The sequence below is a fragment of the Anabrus simplex genome, chromosome 2 (assembly GCF_040414725.1).
Source record: "Anabrus simplex isolate iqAnaSimp1 chromosome 2, ASM4041472v1, whole genome shotgun sequence".
Classification (NCBI taxonomy): Eukaryota; Metazoa; Arthropoda; class Insecta; order Orthoptera; family Tettigoniidae; genus Anabrus; species Anabrus simplex.
Window position 1 is genome coordinate 573,318,605 of NC_090266.1, and position 25,536 is coordinate 573,344,140.

At 38.9% G+C, this 25,536-nt stretch overlaps 1 protein-coding gene across 2 annotated transcripts in view; it reads right to left on the reverse strand.

The window, feature by feature from the left end:
* The window catches only part of LOC136864231 (protein SCAI), a 286,500-nt gene that overhangs the window by 37,395 nt on the left and 223,569 nt on the right, over positions 1-25,536 (reverse strand). For both annotated transcript variants that reach the window (XM_067140962.2, XM_067140961.2), the window contains one exon: positions 15,367-15,521. In XM_067140962.2, coding sequence (XP_066997063.1) covers positions 15,367-15,521 — 155 coding nt within the window. The remainder of the gene's footprint in view (positions 1-15,366; positions 15,522-25,536) is intronic.

Consider the following 25,536-nt stretch of genomic DNA (forward strand, 5'->3'; position numbering starts at 1 on the left):
ATTTGTAAATAACATTCATGTGTCTTTTGAGTGAATGTGGAGTGAGTGTTGTAGTGATTTACATTGTTCTGTGATTTATTGAAATGTGGTTCTGACCTGGCCACGTGTTCACCACGTTGGGCAAAGGTTACTGTCAGCGTTGTTCAGGGCAATTTAATTTATGTGAATTTTATTTAAAATTTAAGTTGAGGCAACATTAAGGTACCAGACACAAATGAATAAGTGTGTGTTGTTTCATTAGTGAGGGCAAAGTTTCCCATATTTGTAAAGATTGTAAAGGTCATTTTATAAGGCGTCAGGTAATAAGAATTAACTACTATCACATGTTATTTAGTGAAATATTGAAGGAGTTTCGTGGAAATAATAATTATGAGAATGTAACTTAATGATATGTCTGAAATAGGCATGCTTCAATTAAAATTTTTGTAATAAAAATTCTCGAAGCACAGTTCAGTGGAACTCATACTAGATAGGGGAAATAATGTAAATGAAATTGATCCACAAGATGGACAACGGTTATAATACTTCTGACAGATTTTTGTAAAGTCAATGATGCCATTATTGATTAATTTAATTAGAGAATGTAAAGTTTTTTTTTAGAGTGGAAATGTTATCACGAAAGCACATGATAATCTAGGATAGCCTAGGATGGCATAGGATTGTTTAAGACCATGAAAGCTCAATGACATTTAATTTTCTTAAAACTTGTAAATAATTCCATCATTATAAAGAGATGATCCTCACAGCATAAATTTAATTTCTTTATTTAAGCCAATGGTTCATGTTTGTGGGTTACTGTAGTCATGTCCTAGATCGTGACCCATGGGACAACGGCTGAGTGGCCTAGTAAGTGGTCCTGAGAGTCTGGATACCAGTTGCTATGGAATGGGAGTGGGCATCTCGGGACATATTCTGGGTCATGGCCCTCCTTATGCTCAGGCGGCTAGGACTATACAATTCACCGGTGGTCCATAACCCGTTAGAGGAGAGATCCTCACTTGGACTATGTGCAAGTAGGGTAGCATCCTGCTTCATGAATTTACCGACCTCAGAACATTTTAAGAAAGCCTCGGACCTTTGGGAGTAATGAAGTCCCACTCCCATTTGACAGGCGAGGGACTCCTTGGAAACAACTTGGCGAACGAAATGGAATTCGATGGGGAGCTATCAATATTAATGGGGCTTATGGAAGAAAGAAGGTAGAACTGGCCGAGTCAGCAAAGAGGATGCAACTGGATGTGCTAGGAGTAAGTGACATTTGGGTAAGGGGAGATAATGAAGAAGAGATAGCAGATTATAAAGTGTACTTGACGGGTGTTAGAAAGGGAAGGGCAGAGTCTGGGGTAGGGCTCTTTATCAGGAATACCATTGCACGCAACATAGTTTCTGTTAGGCAAGTAAATGAGCAAATGATGTGGGTAGATTTGTCCGTTGGAGGAATTAGGACAAGAATTGTGTCCGTGTATTCCCCATGTGAGGGTGCAGATGAGGATGAAGTTAACAAGTTTTATGAAGCATTGAGTGACATCGTGGTGAGGGGTAACAGCAAGGATAGAATAGTGCTAATGGGCGATTTCAATGCGAGATTTGGGAATAGAACTGAAGGATACAAAAGGGTGATTGGCAAATGTGGGGAAGATATGGAAGCTAATGGGAATGGGAAGCGTTTGCTGGACTTCTGTACTAGTATGGGTTTAGCTGTTAAGAATACATTCTTCAAGCATAAGGCTATTCACCGCTACACATGGGAGGCTAGGGGTACCAGATCCATAATAGACTATATCTTAACAGACTTTGACTTCAGGAAATCTGTTAGGAATGTACGAGTTTTTCGCGGATTTTTCGATGATACAGGCCACTATCTGATCTGTAGTGAACAAAGTATCTCCAAGCCTAGGGTAGAGAAAGTGAAATCTGTCTGCAAACGAATAAGGGTAGAATATCTCCAGGACGAGGAATTTAGACAGAAGTACCGTAAAGCGGGGTAACTTCGGCCATACAGGGTAACTTCGGCCACTGACGAAAAGCAACACTTATTTTCTCCTGCCTCCTAAACTGAAAAAGATAAACCACTTGCAACAACTGAAATGCACGTACGATAGAATGCTCTATCAACACTCGGTAGTCTAAAGAACATTGGTGGGCTCATTTTTGAGTCAATCCATTTTTCTCGCAGCCCCGACTATTGTCTTGTCTGGTAACAGCAGAAAACAAACTGTTCTCTAGCCCCAGCATTTGATTCTCCATTCCAGTGGTTTATGGGGTCCAAATGTTAGTACTTCTGGTAACTGATCAACCTAATTTGATGCATTTTATTCAAATAGGTTCTTTAGGGAATAGTTTTGTGATGAAAGTTGTCCTCTTCCGGGATAACTTCGGCCATGCCAATAACGTACAGGAAAACATTACGCGGCCGCGAGTTTTGTAATTACGAGCCTGTTTATTTCAAGAATGCTTTAGAAGATATTAATAAAGCCACAATAACAATAAAGGGAGAAGTTTATCCCGACAGGGAGGAGAAAGACGGTTCCTATTTTCAATGATAAAAAGACGGAAATCAGTTGACATGGACGAGGCGCAATTAAGAACTTTATTTACGACCCAGATATTTTCTAATTTAGAAGACAGTGTATTATGAGAACAGTCTGTAAGATTGCTTCTTTTCCGATCCCCTTTTCCCTCCATACTATTGAGCTTTGTTATTTTCTTACTATTTATTTATTATCTTTTGTACCATTACGAATAATTATGCAATTCAACACGTAATTTGTAATATCATACAATGTTTGTATGCTTAGGCTAAATAAAATAGTTTCTTCTTTGTGAAAAATGTGAATTTGATCACTATACTTCTGTTTCACCATAAATCATTTTAATTTGTTTGTAATTGTTGATACTGGGCTTTTTGCAGGTTTTTGAAAAACATTCACAGTGGCCGAAGTAACACTACATTGAAGAAAACTTCGTTTTAAGAGATATTTTTATGGCGGCCAAAGTTACCCCAAAACATGGGGTAACTCCGGCCACTCTTTTAATAATTATAATTCATTACTGAATAACAATTTGAATTATGTTCATATTTAGAAATGAAGAACAAACATGGCAGAACTTATATTATATTTTTCAGAAAATTAGAGGGAATATTCCACATTTTAATTTTAAAAATATACGAGAAAGTGGTTGAAGTTACCCCGTTTTACGGTACATGGATATGATTAGTGAGAAGTTTCGAGCAGTAGACAGTAAGCAGGTTCAGGATATTTTTTTTTTTGTATTTGTTTTACGTCGCACCGACACAGATATGTCTTATGGCGACGATGGGATAGGGAAGGCCTGGGAATTGGAAGGAAGCGACCGTGGCCTTACTTAAGGTACAGCCTCGGCATTTGCCTGGTGTGAAAATGGGAAACCACGGAAAACCATCTTCAGGGCTGCCGACAGTGGGGCTCGAACCCACTATCTCCCGATTACTGGATACTGGCCGCACTTAAGCGACTGCAGCTATCGAGCTCGGTGGTTCAGGATATAGAAAGTGAATGGGTGGGATACAGAGATGCTGTAGTAGAAACAGCAAGGGAATGCCTAGGAACAACTGTGTGTAAAGATGGGAAAAAGCGAACATCTTGGTGGAACGATGAAGTGAGAGCAGCCTGTAAACGTAAAAAGAAGGCTTATCAAAAATGGCTCCAAACAAGGGCCGAGGCAGACAGGGATTTGTACGTAGATGAAAGAAACAGAGCAAAACAAATAGTTGTTGAATCCAAAAAGAAGTCATAGGAAGATTTTGGTTATAACCTGGAAAGGCTAGGTCAAGCAGCAGGGAAACCTATCTGGACAGTAATAAAGAATCTTAGGAAGGGAGGGAAAAAGGAAATGAACAGTGTCTTGAGTAATTCAGGTGAACTCATAATAGATCCTAGGGAATCACTGGAGAGGTGGAGGGAATATTTTGAACATCATCTCAATTTAAAAGGAAATCATTCTGGTGGTGTTGCAAACAGCCAAGCTCACGGGGAGGAGGAAAATGATGTTTGTGAAATTATGCTTGAGGAAGTGGAAAGGATGGTAAATAAACTCCATTGTCATAAGGCAGCAGGAATAGATGAAATTAGACCTGAAATGGTGAAGTATAGTGGGAAGGCAGGGATGAAATGGCTTCATAGAGTAGTAAAATTAGCGTGGAGTGTTGGTAAGGTACCTTCAGATTGGACAAAAGCAGTAATTGCACCTATCTATAAGCAAGGGAACAGGAAGGATTGCAACAACTACCGAGGTATCTCATTGATTAGTATACCAGGCAAAATATTCACTGGCATCTTGGAAGGGAGGGTGCGATCAGTCGTTGAGAGGAAGTTGGATGAAAACCAGTGTGGTTTCAGACCACAGAGAGGCTAGGCTGTCAGGATCAGATTTTTGTATGCGCCAGGTAATTGAAAAATGCTACGAGAGGAACAGGCAGTTGTGTTTATGTTTCGTAGATCTAGAGAAAGCATATGACAGGGTACCGAGGGAAAAGATGTTCACTATACTGGGGGACTATGGAATTAAAGGTACATTATTAAAATCAAAGGCATTTATGTTGACAATTGCTTCAGTGAGAATTGATGGTAGAATGAGTTCTTGGTTCAGGGTACTTACAGGGGTTAGACAAGGCTGTAATCTTTCATCTTTGCTGTTCGTAATTTACATGGATCATCAGCTGAAAGGTGGACATGTAGTGAGCAGTATGGCCTATGCTGACGACTTGGTCTTAATGGCAGACTGTGCCGAAAGCCTGCAGTCTAATATCTTGGAGCTTGAAAACAGGTGCAATGAGTATGGTATAAAAATTAGCCTCTCGAGGACTAAACTGATGTCAGTAGGTAAGAAATTCAGAATTTAATGTCAGATTGGTGATACAAAGCTAGAACGTTTATAATTTCAAGTATTTAGGTTGTGTGTTCTCCCAGGATGGTAATATAGTAAGGGAGATTGAATCAAGGTGTAGTAAAGCTAATGCAGTGAACTCGCAGTTGCGATCAGCAGTATTCTGTAAGAAGGAAGTCAGCTCCCAGACAAAACTATCTTTACATCAGTCTGTTTTCAGACCAACTTTGCTTTACGGGAGCGAAAGCTGGGTGGACTCAGGATATCTTATTCATAAGTTAGAAGTAACAGACATGAAAGTAGCAAGAATGATTGCAGGTACAAACATGTGGGAACAATGGTAGGAGGGTACTCGGAATGAAGAGATAAAGGCTAATTCAGGAATGAACTCGATGGATGAAGCTGTACGCATAAACTGGCTTCGGTGGTGGGGTCATGTGAGGCGAATGGAGGAGGATAGGTTACCTTAGGTTACCTAGGAGAATAATGGACTCTGCTATGGAGGGTAAAAGAAGTAGAGGGAGACCAAGACGACGATGGTTAGACTCGGTGACTAACGATTTAAAGATAAGAGGTATAGAACTAAATGAGGCCACAACACTAGTTGCAAATCGAGGATTGTGGCGACATTTAGTAAATTCTCAGAAGCTTGCAGACTGAACGCTGAAAGGCACAACAGTCTATAATGATAATGTATGTATATATGTATGTAGGTTATCTAAGCCAGATGTGGGCTGGTAACAATTTGTTATGCTTTCCAGTTAAAATTCAGCTTTGAAAGGGTTGGAGAACGATAGTGTTATATCTCAGGCAACTCGCAGAGAAGAATTTTGAGTTAAAAATCCATCAAGATTTGGTTGTAAATATTTGTTAATTTATGTTTGATAGCTAGTTTATGAATAAATGCCAAACCTGTTGTTTTAATTGTTGTTTTTATGATTGTCGTCAGTCGTACCTTTTCTGCCTTTTAAAAGCAAGCAAAGCCAGACAGCGAACTGACCACGCCTGGGACTTTTGCTCTCCAGCTGAGCCTAACGGTAATAAAGGGGGCAATATTGTAACAGTAAATATGGTACTTTGATGAGCATGAGAAACGCAGGGCATGTACTGTTCTGATTGAAGTGCATACAGAGGGAGAGGGTTTTTCTTTGAAAGAAATTTCTAAATTTTTTTTCTGAGTTTATTAATAAGTTCAAAATCATATCACCTCTGTACAGAAGAAACAGTGAGAAGTGTTCTTTCCTCGTCCTAGGGTTGGCGATGTCCCAGAATTCCGGCTGCTCCACTCCTCTCTGCACCATCGAACCACCCTTCCTCCCTCGATGGAAGTTCTTGAAGATCTCGAATTTCTAGAAGATCCATGCGATGTCTAGAGGATCCATGCGGTGTAGAAGTAAGGGCGTTGAAACAGGCCACGTAAATGATAAACGTGAATGAACACCGTTAAGCCTTGGACGTGTTAATGCAAAAAGCGACTTAAAAAGATATAGCAATGGTTTTAACAAGGTTCATAACACGTAAGAACTGTATAACTGAAGAATTCACGCATGTTAATGAAAAAAATAAAGTGAAATTGGTCATTCACCAACAGTCCTTAGTTCGAATGTTCGTAGAATTAAAAATGCACAGTTCAAATACACAGTCTACAGTCCATCATCTACGAAATATTTACATAGTTCAGAGAAATATCTACACACGAAATTGTAAGTTAGTGATGTAGTCACTAAGTTCAATTTAACTCTGTACTCAATCACTTGTTAATATTTGCCACTTGAGGAATTCTAAGTTAAAGCACAGTCATGTTAGTGAAATTTCTCGAAATATTCAATCACTCTGTAAGAAGCAAAGACTGTTCCAAATCCTATCACCATCCACAACATTAACTTTGAATTATGAGCACTTGGAAAAATAATTGTAAGTCTCAGACACTCATTCACTTGAAAATGTTAAGAGTTTGATGAAGCACAATTTATATCGCTCTCCGCTGTAGCAGAATTCTATCACTCACGAGGTAAAGAAAATTATATATGTCCACACTCAACACTACGGAGTTAAAGTCCAGGACTCGACGAAATATGACAATCACTTCACGTCGTATCGCAGTCCTCAGTGCTTGCTGCTAGCTGCACGAAGTCCACTGCGATACACACTGGTCTGCGAAGCGAAGCAGCTCTCCATTTATACCCGATTCACGCCCAAAACATGCCTTCACATCTCGGTCCACAACTTCGTCGTCTCATTTTAATAATTGGCGGAAATAACATGAATTAATTTTTATAAGAATACCCATATTATGAATGATCAGCTGATTTATTAACCTCAACTTTCTAAGATTTCCTTGGTAAATGTATAATTCGCAACTTTTTAGAAGACCTTCTGACAGACCATTCAATTATATGATCAGAAATACCACACAGTGCATTTATAACTCTCACGAAACGGATCTGTACAAATCAGGTGCTATGAGCCAAATTACAACCAGAAATTGCTTTCGTGGGTCTTGCAATGGTCTTCCTCGTTCCCCGATTTTGAATTTAGGAAGTTTAGGGCCAATGACTGAGTACAGGTTCGAATGCTGATCCCAGCAATCGGAAATGTTGTTTAAATTCAGTTTCGCCGTAGTTGTTAACAACATAATCCACATAGCTAATTGTCTTAAATGGCTTATCGTGCACCAGTGCGCAGCCGATGTATTGGTATTCATCATCAATGTAATCAGATTGTTCCTACGAGGTAAAGAATAACTGATACTGTATCAAGGCACAACTTGGTGAGGAAAATAGTAATAACTCATATAGCATGCTGCTAAGGAGAAACTCACCTGGAAATTAGACATTAAATTCCTTGCAAATGAGGTTATGGTAAAACAAATAACCTTCCTTAATTGATTAGCCATATTCTGTTACTCCATATTCACTTCAAGCATTCACGAAATACCATTACTCAGAGTTAACCTTACTAGTTACTCCGCAATACTCTACTCCAACTCTACTCTGAGTCGTATTTTGTGAACGCAGCCCAAGGAACACCAACCTGGGAGAAAGACAAGGTGATGCTGGTGTCATCAATTCACCTGCTGACTGCTATAAAACTTGTGTCATTTTGTCTCAACAAGGGCTACATCAGAGTACTTGAAACGTCGACATGCTTTAATATGCTATTACAGCCTAATATCCTGGAAGAACATCAAAGCGTGACAGTTGACAGTGGCTTTGAAAGCATACATTTCTTCAATATCAGCATTATCATCAAACTCTCTCAACATAGTCTGACTTCAAATTATTTTATTCCTGGCAGAGAATTCTCTGAACAGCTAAATGGTATGGTCATAGCATACCAATATAAATGGTCCGTTATTGGACATTATAAATTTTCCAGCTAACTTATTCCTGGTTGCCAGCGTTTCGCCCCCGTGTGCTAAGTTGGGCTCATCAGTTGGTACTTAGCACACCTATCAAGATGCATGGCTAGTGCATACCGTGGTTGCCGGTGGCTCCAAGTAGCCTACACGGAGGCCTCCACAGTATGCACTAGCCATGCGTTTTGGTAGGTGTGCTAAGTACCAATTGATGAGCCCAACTTAGCACACGGGGGCAAAACGCTGGCAACCAGGAATGAGTTAGCTGGAAAATTTATTATGTCCAATAACGGACCATTTATACTGGTATTATAAATTTACTCATTCGGAACAAATATTTCAGGTTCCCTATGGAAATCAACATCTACATCATGGTCATAGCATGACGAATAGAATACTCTTAGCACTGTCGTTGGTGGCCCCACCAGAGTGTGAGGCACCAGCTGCAACAGCACGTGCACCAAGTTGTCGAAGAAGGTAATAGTGTGCAGTCATGGCGATAATTTTAATGCCAATCAAGAGAATTTGTTTGCTTTAATATTTTCTGAAAGTCTTATCTGTGCAGTGCTTTCTCTGTTCAATGAACTACAGTAGTTTTCTATTATTTTGAGAAAATGTCGTACTGTTTCATTTCTGGTTGTAAATTGGTTTATGGAAGGAAGCATGATGGTAGACTATTTTTTACACTGTGAAAAGAAAATAATCTCTTTGTGAAGCGGGCCAGAGTTATTATACGGAAAGATGAGCAATTTGCAGCCAAAAGCAGAATATGTGACCAGCATTTTGTGGCAGATTTAATTATAAAGGTGGAAAGTTTCGTAGTGAATGGTGAAAACTTTGAACTTCCTTGTGTGAAGTGGAAATTACAATCAGGAGCAATGCCTCATATTTTAACAAATTGACCAGAATACCTATCCACTGGGGTGTAAATGTGAAGGTACCCAGTAGGAAAAGAAATCAAGACAGTATCAAGAGGGCATGAAAAAAGAACCATGGTGTGAGAAGCAGTGAAATTCAAGTTCAAGGTCATAGTCAAATTGAGGGCCAGTCTAGTTCTCTTACCAATGCCGAGAGGACAACATCGTCTCCCAAAAGGAGACTAAAGAATGCAACTAGTAATTTAATATGAGCTAAATGCAATCTTTCCTCATCCAAAGCTAGTATTAATTTACTACAGGGACAGATTAAGAACATGGCATTTCAATTTAAAGATTGTCAATTTCTTAGCAAGACGCAGAAATTATAGACACTATATTAAAGAAATGCCAAGTAAAATCTTCCAGTGGTATGAGGTACAGTAGTGACTTTCCCTTAGCGAGTGTAATACTTAAAATAAAAACATGTAAAGGATATAGGCACACACTGCAGCATAATCTGTTATTTTTTCCTCACCAAGCCATTTGAGAAAGAACTTTGCAAAAGATTTAAATGTCCCTAGGGTGTAAATTTTCATTGTATATGTGCTATTTCAGATTATTTTGAGGATGAAATGGATGGGAATCAATGGTGGTGGTTGTTTGAGTCATCAGTCCATAGACTGGTTTGATGCAGCTCTCCATGCCACCCTATCCTGTGCTAACCTTTTCATCTCTACATAACTACTGCATCCTACATCTGCTCTAATCTGCTTGTCATATTCAAACCTTGGTCTACCCCTACTGTTCTTACCACATACACTTCCTTCAAAAACCAACTGCACAAGTCCTGGGTGTCTCAATATGTGTCCTATCATTCTATCTCTTCTTCTTGTAAATATTTAGCCAAATCGATCTCCTCTCACCAATTCGATTCAGTATATCTTCATTCGTGATTCGATCTATCCATCTAACCTTCAGCATTCTTCTGTAACACCACATTTCAAAAGCTTCTATTCTCTTTCTTTCTGAGCTAGTTATCTTCCATGTTTCACTTCCATACAATGCCACGCTCCACACGAAAGTCTTCAAAAACATCTTTCTAATGGTACAGGGTAGTTATATTCGATGAGGTTAAACTAAGAGAAGAAATTCAATTTAATGGCTCTTCACTGAAAGCAGATGGCTTGGTCGATTTAGGTGAACTCGCGCCAGATTGTCAAAGTAATCACATGGCAAATCATGCATTACTTTTTATGTTTGTACCTCTTGTGTGGAAATAGGTGAAACCTATAATCTTTTATTCAAGCAGAAATGCTACTCTAGGAGATATCCTTGCTACTTCTAATTCAGGTTATACTGCAACTAGAGAAGGGTGGGGCGAGTGTGGTAGGTTTCATGTATTGTAGCAGTCATACTTTTTTACAGGTTTTAATTTATTCTTCCACCTATTCAATTCCCCCATTAAAGCAGTTATGGATGGATATGACTTTTCAAAACATCGGGTATCTTTAATCAATTGTAACTTAAGACGATTAAACCTTTTATTTATACGGCAGTTCAGCATGTACCTCAACAATTAATAGATTTTACCTGTATCAATAGTGGTCATTTCTGTTTTTAATGATACAGTCTTTTAATATCCATACTTTCATAACGATCCTCTTAAGGGATAATTAGACAATGCCATTTTACGTCACTTTCATTTTATTAGAGTGTTGAATTTGAATGCAGCTACACTAAATTATGTTTAAAATATCAAGTTACATGAATTGTGACCAACTATTAGTCTCATTTTGGAACTCAAATCTGTAACACCGTTACTCCAAGTGTTAAAATGTTTGAACTTTTTAACTGTGTATATATTTTTTGTATTCTGCAATTTTAACCCCATTTGATTTTAATGATGCTGTGTCCTAATAATTTATGGTGAATAGCTGAGGATGGCTGCAATGAACACCCGAAACTAGTACGAGGATGGTTTGAAAAGTTCTCGGAAACACCGCTAGATGTCAGTGCTAGAGCAACGAGGTTCCCGCGCAATAAACACACATCCTTTGTGAGTGAACACGTGGCGCGTCAGTGCTCTAGCTGCAGGAGTGTGGTAGTGACGACTCTTTGTTGTTGTTCCCGCGAAGTGATTTGTGACGAGGGAAAAAACTGAGATTCGAGCAGTGATTAAATACTTTGTAAAGAAAGGTATGAAAGCAAAGGAAATTCATGCCGACTTTCAGAACTCACTGGGGGACTCTGCTCCTTCATTTTCAACTGTTGCCAAGTGGACCAGCGAGTTTAAATTTGGTCGGGAGAGCTTGGATGATGATCCGCGTAGTGGACGGCCAAAAAGTGTTACGACCCCAGAATTTATCACACAACAGAAAAGAGTATAAATGATCCACCTTATATCAATACAAATTATGTTAATACAAAATCACAACATTTTTATTAGGGACTGGTTTCGATGTCTTTGGACATCATCCTCAGCCATAACAGGTTAAATGAACAAAGATATATATCTTACAATACAGAATATAAACCATTAATAATGAGATAATATGAAATGGGAGAAATATACAACATGATGCTCAAGAATCATTTTTAAGAAATGTACAAGTTAAAACTTGATGGTCAGACAATAAAATAGGAATGAAAATGTTATCACTAGTTTAAAAAGTCTTTGCCATTATGTGATGTCTAAAAGTTTTGGAGCATGGCATTAATAAAAATTTAAAAAAATTTTGACGTCTGAAAGTTGATGTAAATCGTTGTTCCTCTGTAGAAAAATTGTAACTTGGTAGTGGCCTGTATCTCAGTTTTCATGAGATAAACATCGAGTCATAAGGTAGTTAAGCAAGTGGATCCTGTTTACAGTGTTGACAGAAGTATGTGTTGTAAGACCAGAAAGTTCTCGATCCAATGCGGGACCTGAAGTGTAAGAAATTTTGAATTAAAAGTTGATGGAAAAAAAGGGCATTACGTTGAAAGAATTTTAAAGTACAGGACTCACCTTGATTGGCCTGTTTGTACAGAGAGCCGAGAGGAACTGAGGTTGAAGCTTACACGGAGCATAGCACAGTGTTAAGGGAGGGAGAGGGGCGGATCAAGATGGGGAGAGTCAGGCGGACGTGGTAGGGAAGGACAGCATGATAATTTGTTATGTAAAATCTGATAGAACCAAATGTTTTCAGGGAGCTTGACACTGTTGAATACTGATATGAGGACATCAAATAAAATTCTAGGCTTTTCGGAAATGTCATTGAGATTCAGATTCGGATTGAAATATTGGTCCAAATGTATATAGCAGATCTCTGTAGTGTCTAGCAAAGGGCCTTTGCTCAACGTATCTAAAATTGTTAAGTCGTGATCTATTCCATTAAATTTGTGTTTGTAATCATGAATGTGCTGACCTACTGCGGAAAACCTGTTGTATTTGACAGCATTAAGGTGTTCTGCATATCTAATCTTAAAGTTCCTACAGGTTTGTCCGATATAAGAACTGCGGCAGTCATTACTCTTAAACCTGTAGACACCTGACTTCGTGAAAGGGTTGGATTTATTAATTAAATTGGAATTGTGCAAAACATGCATGTTGCTGTTGTTAGTGCGGAAGGCAATGTTAACGTTATGCTTCTTGAAAATGTTGGTAACACCGTAAATGTTGCGGTTAAAGGTAAAAGTTGAAAACAATTTAGATTTGGGTTTGTCTTTTATTAAATTAGAGTTTCACCGGTACCTGAATTTGTTAATAATGCGCTCAATAAAATTCTTACTATAACCGTTGAACCTAGCTATCGCACGTATGATGTTGAGTTCTTTATTCAAGTCTGCTTTTGACATTGGGACCTTGAACACGCGATCAACTAGGCTATTATAAGTAGCACATTTGTGAGAGTAGGGGTGTATTGAATCCTGTTTTATTGTTGATGCTGTGTGGGTGGGTTTCCTGTATATTTTGTATTTAAATGAAGAAGGGAGCCTCGATATCATTAAATCTAAAAAGTTTATGGAACCATTAATTTCAGATTCTATTGTGAATTTGATATGAGGATCTATGTTGTTAAGGTTTGTAAGGGTGTTTAGTGCATCAGTAGAACGTTCATCAATGATAACAGAAGTATCGTCTACGAATCTAATCCAGAACTCGATATTATTGAACCTTTCATTATTGTCAATAGCATTGTGCTCTAGGAAATCTAAGTATATATCTGCCAATATGCCAGAGGCCGGAGACTCCATAGCCAAGCTATTTTGTTTATAAATTACGTTATCAAATGTAAAATAATTGTTATCTATTTATAGTTTCAAAACGGACATAAAATCAAGAGATTTGAAGTTTGCTCAAATGACTACTGGAATTTAGATTATTTTCAATAATAGAAAAAAGCTTGCTCGTTTTTATGCTCGGGTACATGTTGATAATATCGAAAGAGTGCAAAGTATGGCATGGTTGTAGGTCAAATCCGTCAAGTTTCTTGATTAGTTCAGAGGTGTTCTTAATAGATTTATTAGAAGTAAAAATGAAATGTTTTTTGAGGAATTGTTGAATAAACTGAGCAAGTTTGTACAAGGGACTTGGCCTGTAATTTATTATGGGACGTATGGGGACATCTGTCTTATGGATTTTCGGTAGTGGTTTCGCAGTAGGTAAGCTAGGGTTCATATTAATAAGTCTCAACTTTTCCTTTTTGGTTAAAAGGAAGGATGCGTTTTTAAGTGTTTGAGTTTCCGCTGAATTAGTTGAGTAGGATCTTTGTTAACTACCGGAAAAGAGCTGTCATTAAAGAAGTTTTTTGTTTTTTCAATATAATCTGTTCTGTCCATAATGACGGTAGCGTTTCCCTTATCCGCCTTAGTAATAATGAGTTGATTGTCCTTGATTTTTCTCTTGAGTTCCAGGATGTGCGTTCTTTCTCGAAAATCTGTATTAGTTTTGTTGAAACCGGGAGAAGTAAATATTTTATTTAGGTGTCTCTTAATATCCAGTCTTAATTCATCTTGCGGACGGATCACTCAGGCTGTTCAAGGTTCCTTAACCCATATTGAAGTGGGAATTAATTCTTTGGATCTAACCAAGTTCATGTTTATGTTTATTTTTCGGAACCAAACTACAGAACACACATAGTGTCAACTTCATATGACATTAAACTCCGCAGCATAATTTAACAGTTTTAGAAAACTAAAGATATATACAAGCTGGACAAACTGCCATGGGTATACAACAACGGAGTCATCATTTTAACGGATTTTAAAACGAAATGCAAATTCATCATGTACCATATTTTATTTTATATTCATCTGTGCAAGTGTTATAGTGTGTTTTTAAAGTTGTTTTAAAGTCATATTTCATATTCATCCATGCAGGTGTTATAATGTGTTTAAAGTTGTTTGGCACATATTTGGTGCCGAAACTAGTACCTCATGTGAACAATATGCGATTCTTTCACGTTAATAAACATCTTTGTATTGAATAGGAGGAACCCTCTTAATTTCAAATATTGTAATCCCACTTCAATACGGATCATAAAATTTCTAAATATTAAACAATAAGGAAGACTAAGACTACGATGGATGGACTCAGAAGAACAGCATAGGACAATGGAACATGGACTGTGACACAGTGTTGGATGAGGAATGGAGAGACAAGATGAAGTGGAGAGGAACCACAGGAACCATATTTTCCCCCCCACCCAGTGTCAGCTGAAAAAGGGGAAATGACAATGATGATTCTTTTTGCAAATGGTTACTTATCACAGTCATCATCTTTGAGCTAATGTAGTATCTAACTCTCTCCAGAAGTAAGAAAAGTAATTTGCTGATACATATGCCAACTTGTAACTACATATGTTCTTTACCATTATCCAAAACAAGAAATAAGGTTTTCTGAAACCTAACTTACACCAGTATCTGCAACTATGAACTTAAAGAAAAGAACTATTCAATGAATGCCTGGAAGTTGAAATCCAATATCATTTCACTGATGTCTGGCAGTAGAACTCAAACTGACAATTATTCATGAAGTCCATAGATGTATCAAACACACGGATGACTTAAAACACACTGATGTATCGTGTGATGTGAAAAAAATTACAGAACTTCCGGGCAGTTGATTTATTTAATTAAATAGAATATTCCTATCACAAATTGTTTTATCCCTTTCATAACCATTCAGTGATGTAAAATGTAACTTTATTCTAGAAGTAGTAAAAATCATAATCATGTTACTTATCACAAACATGGGACTAACTTCAGCATCAGTTATTATGTCAAGTATACACATATCATAATTACCTTGAAAAGCTGGAGGAATGTCCTGGGGAGACATTAACACAACTAAAGGCTGTCCGAAGTATCGAGGGATATGTTGGAACACAAAGCTGTTATCAGAATCCACAATGACGAAGAATGGCTTCCTGGTAAATGGATACAAGTCGCCAGGATATAAACTGGAATAAAAGCAAATAATAAAATTAAAGCAAAGCATGGTGAAAAAAAAGTTCAGTAAATTCTTTTGACTATACTCGCCATCTACATGTACAATATTTATAGTGTAAGTTGCTGTGCCACAGCTGTTTCCAATGCATATACAGGTTGTAACTGAAATGGAAATATGTTTGTTTGTCAAGCAAGAGACAGAAGCAGTCATAATGATTATGTTAAAAGGGCCCTAACATCTAGGTCATCGACCTGACAATAATTTTAAGCACAGTATGTTTTAAACATTTTATGTAACGTTACTTTTAAAATTCAACAAGAGAAAGTCGATGTTTGCAGGTGAATAGTAGGCTACACCTTCACAAGTCTTCTACAGGTCTGTATGCCTGCTTTTTATGAGCATGTACGGATGTACTGGTAAGCAACTATACAAACATACATGCGTCATGTTTCACAGCTGACAATGGAACCAATTTTTGGTCCAGGTAGCAGGTATCTGGCTTCCCTCAACTACGATGTACATAGAAACATATCTGAGCACGCAACATGTCCTTAGGTCAGAATGAACTGTAGCGCACTAAAGGTAGTAAGTGTCTAGCGTTTGTTTCCTCGCATGTACAGATTACAGTAATATGCTTTTGATAATATGACAAATATTCTGAGTTTTGTAAAGAATGAGTCATGAAGCTAGGCAGTTTTAACAGAACAGCAGTTGACAGAACTAGAGGGGAGATGTGTTTGAGGCTGCTGTATTATGGTATTGTGATGTTGAAGAGGAATGTCTTAAAGCGTGGTCTCCCTTCCCCCCCCATCCCTCTGTTGAGCATTTGTAGTTTGTTGGATAAATCGCATCCATCAACCTGAAGGGTGTTTGGCCCTCTCAATTAAACCTCTTCCATGGAATTAAAGAAAGGACTTTTAAATATGATAAACAAAGCTTCAAACATTGGACGAGTACATATCCACCCAAAAAAAGGATAACAGATAATTTGTGGAAATTAAGAGGTATGAACAGAATAAACAAACACGAAAATGTTTTCTAGAAGTCTGTAGATAGGGTGTGGAACACCAACACACTGGCATATGATTTACGGAAACCTTCCTTCCAGTGAATGACGTCCTTTTAACAAATAACTCAAGTACTATAAAACATTTTACATTGAGGTACTTATTATACACGCATAATTATCATCATCTGTCACAGAGAATTAGAAAAAAGAGAACTTAGGTATGAAAACAAGAGTACTCACAATACACACCGCATCTTGGATGTACAAATGGTGTTCAATGTGGCCAACATTAGCCAGTAGTATTGATAAAAAATTATGCACGCCACAGCTCCGCACCTCAAAGATGGGATGTAATAACTCATTGTGACGCAGTTTCTCAAGCACTACAACAAACGTTGGATCACACTCATTCCTTTGATTAGGAAAACAGTTCTCAGTACAGTAGTCTTACTCGTGCCCCATCACCTCTTGCTTCACTGTAAATTAGGAGAGGTAAGCTTTCTGCAAGTAGTTCAAGCCTTTTGTCCATGGATGGCATGACATGCAGTATACCGTCTGAAAGCTGAGAATCTGCTCTCTCTCTTGAAGTTGGAATGAACATCATAGATTGTGTTACACAGCAGGCAACTGCTCTCCAAGTAAGGTGATTATCCGCTTATAATCAGCAGAAATGGCCGGCCCTAGTAAACATTACAAGTAAACTCATGTCCTCATCCCGAGGTGGGACAGCTCTTTTCAGGCACACCCCGAATGGAGGTGAGCTGCATGTACCATTCCAACCACAAACCAGCCCTCCTGCCATTCTTAAATTTCTGGCAGTACCGGGAATCGAAGCCGGGCACCGAAGGACAGCAGCAAATAACACTAACCGTTACACTGCAGAGGCGGACTAGTAAACGTTGCATAAAAAGGAATAAAATCGAACGTATATTATAGGATAGTCACAGTGAATTGGGCAGTGATGTACAGTAGTTTTAGAAAATTAAACAATTTTATTTAGTAGCAGTGAAAATTATAGCAGCATAACAAAAAAATTCATGTGAGAGTGATGAAGTGTTTGAAAGTGACGATGATAATGAAGTCCATCCTGCCTACACAAAGACAAAGGAAGATGGCTGGGAATGGAATAAAATAGGTGATAAACCATCCAAATATGATTTTATATGAAATTATGGAATAAAACCCATCATAAACCCTCCCTCCAGATACCTCCCTTCTACACATTTCTCAACATGTGATTCACAACTCTTTATGGGGCGAGATAGCTACTGAAAGAAACAGTTTTGCCGATCAGTTATTCACAGAAAAAAAAATCCAAACTCACCCTGTATGAGATCATTGGGAACATTTCACTTACTTTACTTACTTAATCCTGTCCTCTTGTAACACGAGGTGTTGAGGATACGAGAGATCTCCATCTACTCCTATCTTCAGTAATGGCAACGGCCTCTCGTTCAGAGAGTCCCCTCTCCTACAGTGCTTCTCTAATCCCCTCCTCCCATGTCTTCCGTGGTCTTCCTCGAGCCTTCCTTCCTTCCACTCTCACCTCCCTCGTTAACCTCGGCAAGCGGTCTGTCGACATTCGGTGAACGTGGCCAAACCATCTTAATTGACATTCTTGGATGGTTTTCTCCAGTGGCTTCATATTCAATACTTTCTGCATGGCTGTATTCTGGATCCTGTCCCTCCTGGTTTTGTCCTCTACTTTCCGAAGGTATCTCATCTCTGCTGCTTGAATTCTGCTCTTGGTTCTTTCTGTTAGCGCCCAGGAGTCGCAGTCAATGTGGGTACAAAGGTGGATTTCTAAATGGCTAAGTTTGTGCCCTTTGAGATCTCCTTGTTGAAGTTTGTTTGGATAGCATTAAACAAGCACCCTGCTGTTCTTATTCTTTCTGTTATTTCCTCCTCCATCTTCCCGTCTGAGCTGATGGTTGAGCCAAGATACTTGAACTTGGTGACTTGTTCTAATGGTTTACTATTGACCATGATACATACAGTGTGTCTCCTCATTCCTGTTGATAACCATAGTCTGTCTTGTCCACATTCACCTCCATACCTCTTTTCTTAAGCTCTTTCACCCATATGTTGATGTGTTGTGGGTTTTGTTCGCTGAAGGCAACAACAATCAGGTCATCAGCAAATGCCAGGTCAGAAAATCATACTGGGAGCATGAGGTAATTTCAGACCGTCAATTTCTTGATTCTCTCATGACACAGCTTCATAATTTGGTCGAGGTACACGTTGAAAAGAAGAGGGCTAAGACTGAAGCCTTGCTGGACTCCGTGTCTCATAGTGAACTCTGCTGACCTCACATTTCCTGTCTGCACATAATTCCGACAGTTCTTATACAGACTCATGAATGACTGAACTGCAAAGTGACTTGCTAACTCCATACTCCTTTAGGACTTTCCAGAGTTTGGACCTCAGGACTCTGTCAAATGCCTGTTTCAGGTCAAGAAAGGCAGCATGAAGGGTCTTGTTCTTCTCCAGTAGTATTCCACTGGCCATCCTAACAGTAAATATGAGATCTTGTGTGCTTCTATTTGGACGGAAGTGACACTGGGCTTCTTCAAGTTTAGCCTCCATCTCCTTTCTTAATCTAGTCTCCAGGATCTTTGAGAAGATCTTCCCAGGCACTGATAACAAGGATATGCCATGATGATTACTGCACTCTCGATTGTCTCCTTTCTTAAAGATGGGGATGATGACTGCTAACTCCCAATCCCTAGGTACCTTTTTTGTTCTTCAGGTCTCCCCCATAATCTTGAATAGAACTGCTTTCTTTCTCAAGTTCTTAATCATTTCTGGGGCGATTCCATCATGCCCTTGGGCATTTCCATTCTTGAGTTGTTTAATAGCCAACTGCATTTCATTTATCTTTAAATCTTCTCCTTCTCTCCCCGTCTCCTCTCTTTCCTCACTTGACCATGGGCTGTCTTCATTCTCATTTCCATTCAATAAATCATTAAAATATTATTTCCATCTCTCCATTATTTCTTTCTCTTCTGTTAAGATTTTCCCTTATCTTTCTTAAACTTTAGAGGGCACTGTTTCTCCTTTCTTATATTTTTCAGTGCTCTATAGAACAGCTTCTGGTTCTCTTTATAATTTTTCTCCATTCTTTGTCCGAATTCTTCCCAAGACTGTCTTTTCGCTATTTTCACTATGTCTTTAACCTTTCTTCTTTGTTCCTTACATCTCATGGTCCTCAGCATCCTTGCTTCTTAAGTATTTCTTCCATATTTCCTTTTTCTTTCTTTCTTCTTCCTTGATGTCATCATTCCACCAGCTTGTTCTTTTCTTGCACTCCCCCACCTCTGTTGTTCCATATACTTTACTTGCCGCTTCTAGTAGTATCTCCTTGAACATGTTCTACTTTCCATCCAGGTCCATTCCCTTGATCCTCTCCTCTGTCCTCCTCCACTTCCTGTGTAAACTGCTCCTGCACCTCTTTGTTCTCTTCTTAACTTGTACACCTTAATCTTTCTTGCTTGTTCCTAGGTTGTTTCCTCTTTACCTTTGCTGTAGTTTCCATTGTTATCAAGAGAAAAGGGTCACTTCCTATTTCGTAGCCATGGTAAACTCGACAATCTGTCACCTTCTGGAGGTGATCTCTCTTCACTAACACACAATCTATGATGAAGCGCTCATCTTGGCTGGTTTCCTCCCTCATGTACATGTGTGTCATCTTATGTGGGAACATGGTGTTCACTGCAATGAGATTATTGGCAACGCAGAAATCAACAATACTCACACCACTGTTGTTAACCACGTGTTCACCATGCTGGCCAACAGCTCCACCACTCCCCTCTGGCTGGTTTCAGACACTGCCGTTAAGATCTCCTAATACAATGATTTCCCCTCGAGTGTCGTCCACCACATTCTGGAGCTCTTCGTGGAACCTATCCTCCTTTCTTACATCATCATTCATTCCGTAAACCACAATAAACGTCATCACCTCTATCTCAGGATCTAATCGTATGCTGACCGTGAGAATCCTATCAATGTGGAATTTCCATTCTTGGATCTTGTTCTTGAAGTTCTTGTGGACCAGTAGTGCTACTCCTGATTTGGCCCTTAGTCTGTTGCTAACTCCACTATAAACGAGTACATGATCGTTCACCATTGGATCCACCCCTTGCCCTTTCCTTTTTGTCTCTGTCAGTGCCAGCACTACAAGTCTTGCTCTCTCGAATTCTGCCACTAGTTCATTCTCCTTTCCAGCTATTCCACGTATATTCCATGTTCCAAATCTCATAATCCTTTTTCTTTGCCACGTTGCCATCGGGTTCAGCAGTCCGGTATATCTCTCTTGTTTTGACTTTTCATGGAAGTTATTTCGGGCATGTGAGATATGGGCCCACAGTGCCTATAGGGGAGTGAGGGGCTGCCGTCTTTTGGCCTCTGCACCTGTCATGCTGCAGCTTCAGGACTGATGGTGTTCTCATTCCCTGCTCCCTGAGACAAAGATTTTCTTCTTTCAGGACCTACAGCTAAAGGTCTGTCATTCAGTCTGGCCCCTCACCCTCGACCTTACTGGCAAGGGTGACCCTGCCAGGAGCCGAAGCTCCCGCCAGCATTGCTCTTGGAATCACTGAGGCATGCAAGCCTCCCCACCATGTCAAGGTACCAGACCATGAGGGAGGGGAATATTTCACAAAGCTTATAACCATAAACCATGCTGTGACTGTGTTGAAAGCAAGACAAGCAAGAAAAGTGAAAAGTGTGAAGAAAGTATTTGGTGGGCTTTGCATTTCCCGGAGTGTTTTAGGGCTTTCACACCATTAAAACTTACACAAATGCATGTTCTGGGAGCTGCACTTCATCACATCAAACAAGGGTATGATTAAAATTCAGTACATTGCAGATTACATGTATAAATCTTAGTACGTAAAACTGCATTGTGCATGAAAAATATTGTATACATGTGCATGCTCAGTACATTAAAATTAGTATGTCGATGGGTTAACAATATGAATGAATGAATGAATTCTGATCTGCATTTAGGGCAGTCGCCCAGGTGGCAGATTCCCTATCTTGCTTTCCCAGCCTTTTCCTAAATGATTTCAAAGAAATTGGAAATCCATTGAACGTCTCCCTTGGTAAGTTATTCCAATCCCTAACTCCCCTTCCTATAAATGAATATTTGCCCCAGTTTGTCCTCTTGAATTCCAACTTTATCTTCATATTGTGATCTTTCCTACTTTTATAAACGCCATTCAAACTTATTCGTCTACTAATGTCATTCCACGCCATCTCTCCGCTGACAGCTCGGAACATACCACTTAATTAAAAATAGGAAAGAATTTCCACCAATCAATACTTGTTTTTTTATTGCTTATATTAAGCTACAGGACCGGTTTCGACCCCATATACAAGGTCATGACCTGTAGCTTAATATAAGCAATAAAAAAAACAAGTATTGATTGGTGGAAATTCTTTCCTATTTTTAATTGTGTAATTCGTCAATACGGAAATGAAGATTATAGATTACATACCACTTAATCGAGCAGCTCCTCTTCTTTCTCTCAATTCTTCCCAACCCAAACTTTGCAACATTTTTGTAACGCTACTCTTTTGTCGGAAATCACCCAGAACAAATCGAGCTGCTTTTCTTTGGATTTTTTCCAGTTCTTGAAACAGGTAATCCTGGTTAGGGTCCCATACACTGGAACCATACTCTAGTTGGGGTCTTACCAGAGACTTATATGCCCTCTCCTTTACATCCTTACTACAACCCCTAAATACTCTCATAACCATGTGCAGAGATCTGTACCCTTTATTTACAATCCCATTTATGTGATTACCCCAATGAAGATCTTTCCTTATATTTATACCCAGATACCTACAATGATCTCCAAAAGGAACTTTCACCCCATCAACGCAGTAATTTAAACAGAGGACTTTTCCTATTTGTGAAACTCACAACCTGACTTTTAACCCCGTTTATCAACATACCATTGCCTACTGTCCATCTCAACATTTTCGAAGTCACGTTGCAGTTGCTCACAATCTTTTAACTTATTTATCACTCTATAGAGAATAACATCATCCGCAAAAAGCCTTACCTCGAATTCCACTCCTTTACATATATCATTTATATATATAAGAAAACATAAAGGTCCGATAATACTGCCTTGAGGAATTCCCCTCTTAATTATTACAGGGTCAGATAAAGCTTCACCTACTCTAATTCTCTGAGATCTATTTTCTAGAAATATAGCAACCCATTCAGTCACTCTTTTGTCTAGTCCAATTGCACTCATTTTTGCCAGTAGTCTCCCATGATCCACCCTATCAAATGCTTTAGACAGGTCAATCACGATACAGTCCATTTGACCTCCAGAATCCAAGATACCTGCTATATCTTGCTGGAATCCTACAAGTTGAGCTTCAGTGGAATAACCTTTCCTAAAACCGAACACATCTCAGGATTTAAGAAGCCCGCCATCCTATTCACCAACTCACCGAGTTTGTATCTAAACTGAAGTTGTCTGATGGCACTGGAGAATGCCCCAGAAAACAATGTACAGATATCCAGCATGTGGGCAGAGACAAAGAGAGAGAGAGAGAGAGAGAGAGAGAGAGAGAGAGAGTGTGTGTGTGTGTGTGTGTGTGTGTGTGTGTGTGTGTGTGTGTGTGTGTGTGTGTGTGTGTGTGTGTGTGTGTGTGTGTGTGTGTGTGTGTGTGTGTGTGTGTGTGTGTGTGTGTGTGTGTGTGTGTGTGTGTGTGTGTGTGTGTGTGTGTGTGTGTGTGTGTGTGTGTGTGTGTGTGTGTGTGTGTGTGTGTGTGTGTGTGTGTGTGTGTGTGTGTGTGTGTGTGTGTGTGTGTGTGTGTGTGTGTGTGTGTAAGGGGCAGGTGGAGGTCGATGTGACATGTCATAAGTACTGACGTACAGTAGGTCAAGGTAAAGTGGTGTTTACATACTGTTTGCACTTCACTAGACCTTTCAAAAACATCGGGTGAAATTTGATTGTTTTGTCTCCAACAATAATGAAGATAGAAGGCTAAGGCTAATTGTTTAAGATAACACTTTTTTCTTGAAGTGGCACCTGCCATCATAAGTTTAACAGGATACAATTATTTCCATTATAGCCTTTATAATTCATAACAAGGTCCACTGAAGTGAAAACAGTACGTAAACACCACTTTACCTTGACCTACTGTAGGTAAGGACGTTTTGGATTTTTTATGGATGGTAATTGAAATTTTTTCATAACCCTTATTTGGATATATAGTATTACCTTCTCTTAAAACAAAAATCACCACCACCTATCTGGATATAGTGATCAGAGGATGTACGATTTTCAAATTGGTTTTTCTCAACATTGCAACTTTAAAAATATATTTTTTTTAAATTGTCCGGCTCCGTGGCTAAATGGTTAGCGTGCTGGCCTTTGGTCACAGGGGTCCTGGGTTCAATTCCCAGCAGGGGCAGGAATTCTAACCATCATTGGTTAATTTCACTGGCATGGGGGCTGGGTGTATATGTTGCCTTCATCATCATTCCCTCATGATCACGACACGCAGGTCACCTACGGGAGTCAAATCGAAAGACCTGCACCTGGCGAGCTGAACTTGTCCTCAGACACTCCCAGCACTAAAAGCCATTTGCCATTTAAATTTTTTTTCACTTAAAATTTATGACTTTGCTAAGGTGCATATGAAATTATTCTCCCATTTACTATAAAATAAACATAATGGAACAAAACAGGAAATTGTGATTGGGTGCCACTATAATATAATTTCAGAAATGAATAATTAAATTGGTAAAGCACGAGTGAATCTTTTCTCGCAGTGCGATGATCCTGTGCTGATGAGAATTCAAGTTTGCTTCCTTATCTTACACGACACTTGTTGAACTCCCTGAAATACATCTATGTAGCATGCCACAAGATAGTACTATTATTTTAGTGATGATTTTAACACCAAAGAAGACCTATAGACATTTACAAATCCCAAATTTGACATATTAATACCACCAATTTTTCTGGAATATTACCATCACTTAAGTTATACAAACATAACACACAAACATTTCTTCATAATCGAAATACGTACAGTACATAGGCCTACTACAGTATTTTCTTGCCTAATTAACACACTTCTTTGACGAAAAATACAGACAAAAATTTTGGATGCATAAATTATTCAAGGAACTAAAATATTTTAAAAAATATTTACAATTCATTTACATTTGAAAGATACATCAAATATAATATACACACAATTGGTTCAACTCATTATTGGTTATCGTCATTTGGCAGAAGTTTCCAGAGTGAGATTCTTTCTGAAAAGTCACACAGGGTACATCAGGTAAGTTCGACACATGGGTTTTGAAGTACAGTACCGGCATTGGAAAATATTATTCCTGTTACGAGCTCGCACTAAGACCTGAAGTGAAATAAACGTGAACTAATAAAAGTACAATTCATGTAACTACATAGACATACTGGCAAAGAAGGAAACTGTCCAGCACGAGAAGGGCTAGGCATCGAAGCAGGGACCCTGCTGGATTTTACCCAAAATGTTCGTATCCAATCTTGTACGAGTAAGGTGTCCATCCACCCTTTTTCTTGGATACGAACGTGGATCCCTCACGGAAATTTTAATTTAGGCGTTGTATTTCGTTTTACAGCAACATAAGGTGCAAGCTTTCTGCCATCACCTGTTACAGTAAGGACTGCAGTACATCCAAGACCAATGGTACACTGTTGTTTTTCACTTCCGGTAGTACGGACGATAACACTATTTCCCTTTCTTATCAACTGTTTAACTTTGTGGCATATGGAAACTGATTGGTGTATGACCTGCAGTTCCTATTTGGGAGAGCAAATATTCCTTCACGTTACTCTTCTCAATGACAAAGTGATGAAAATCAATTACATTTTGGTTGAAATCATTCGGCGTTTTTGGCATAATGTTGTTCTTCGAAGAGTAAGTACATTTCTCTTCATGAAATTAATCATAGCATGTCTGCTAACCTTCGAATCCGAGACAATGATTCCATATGCAG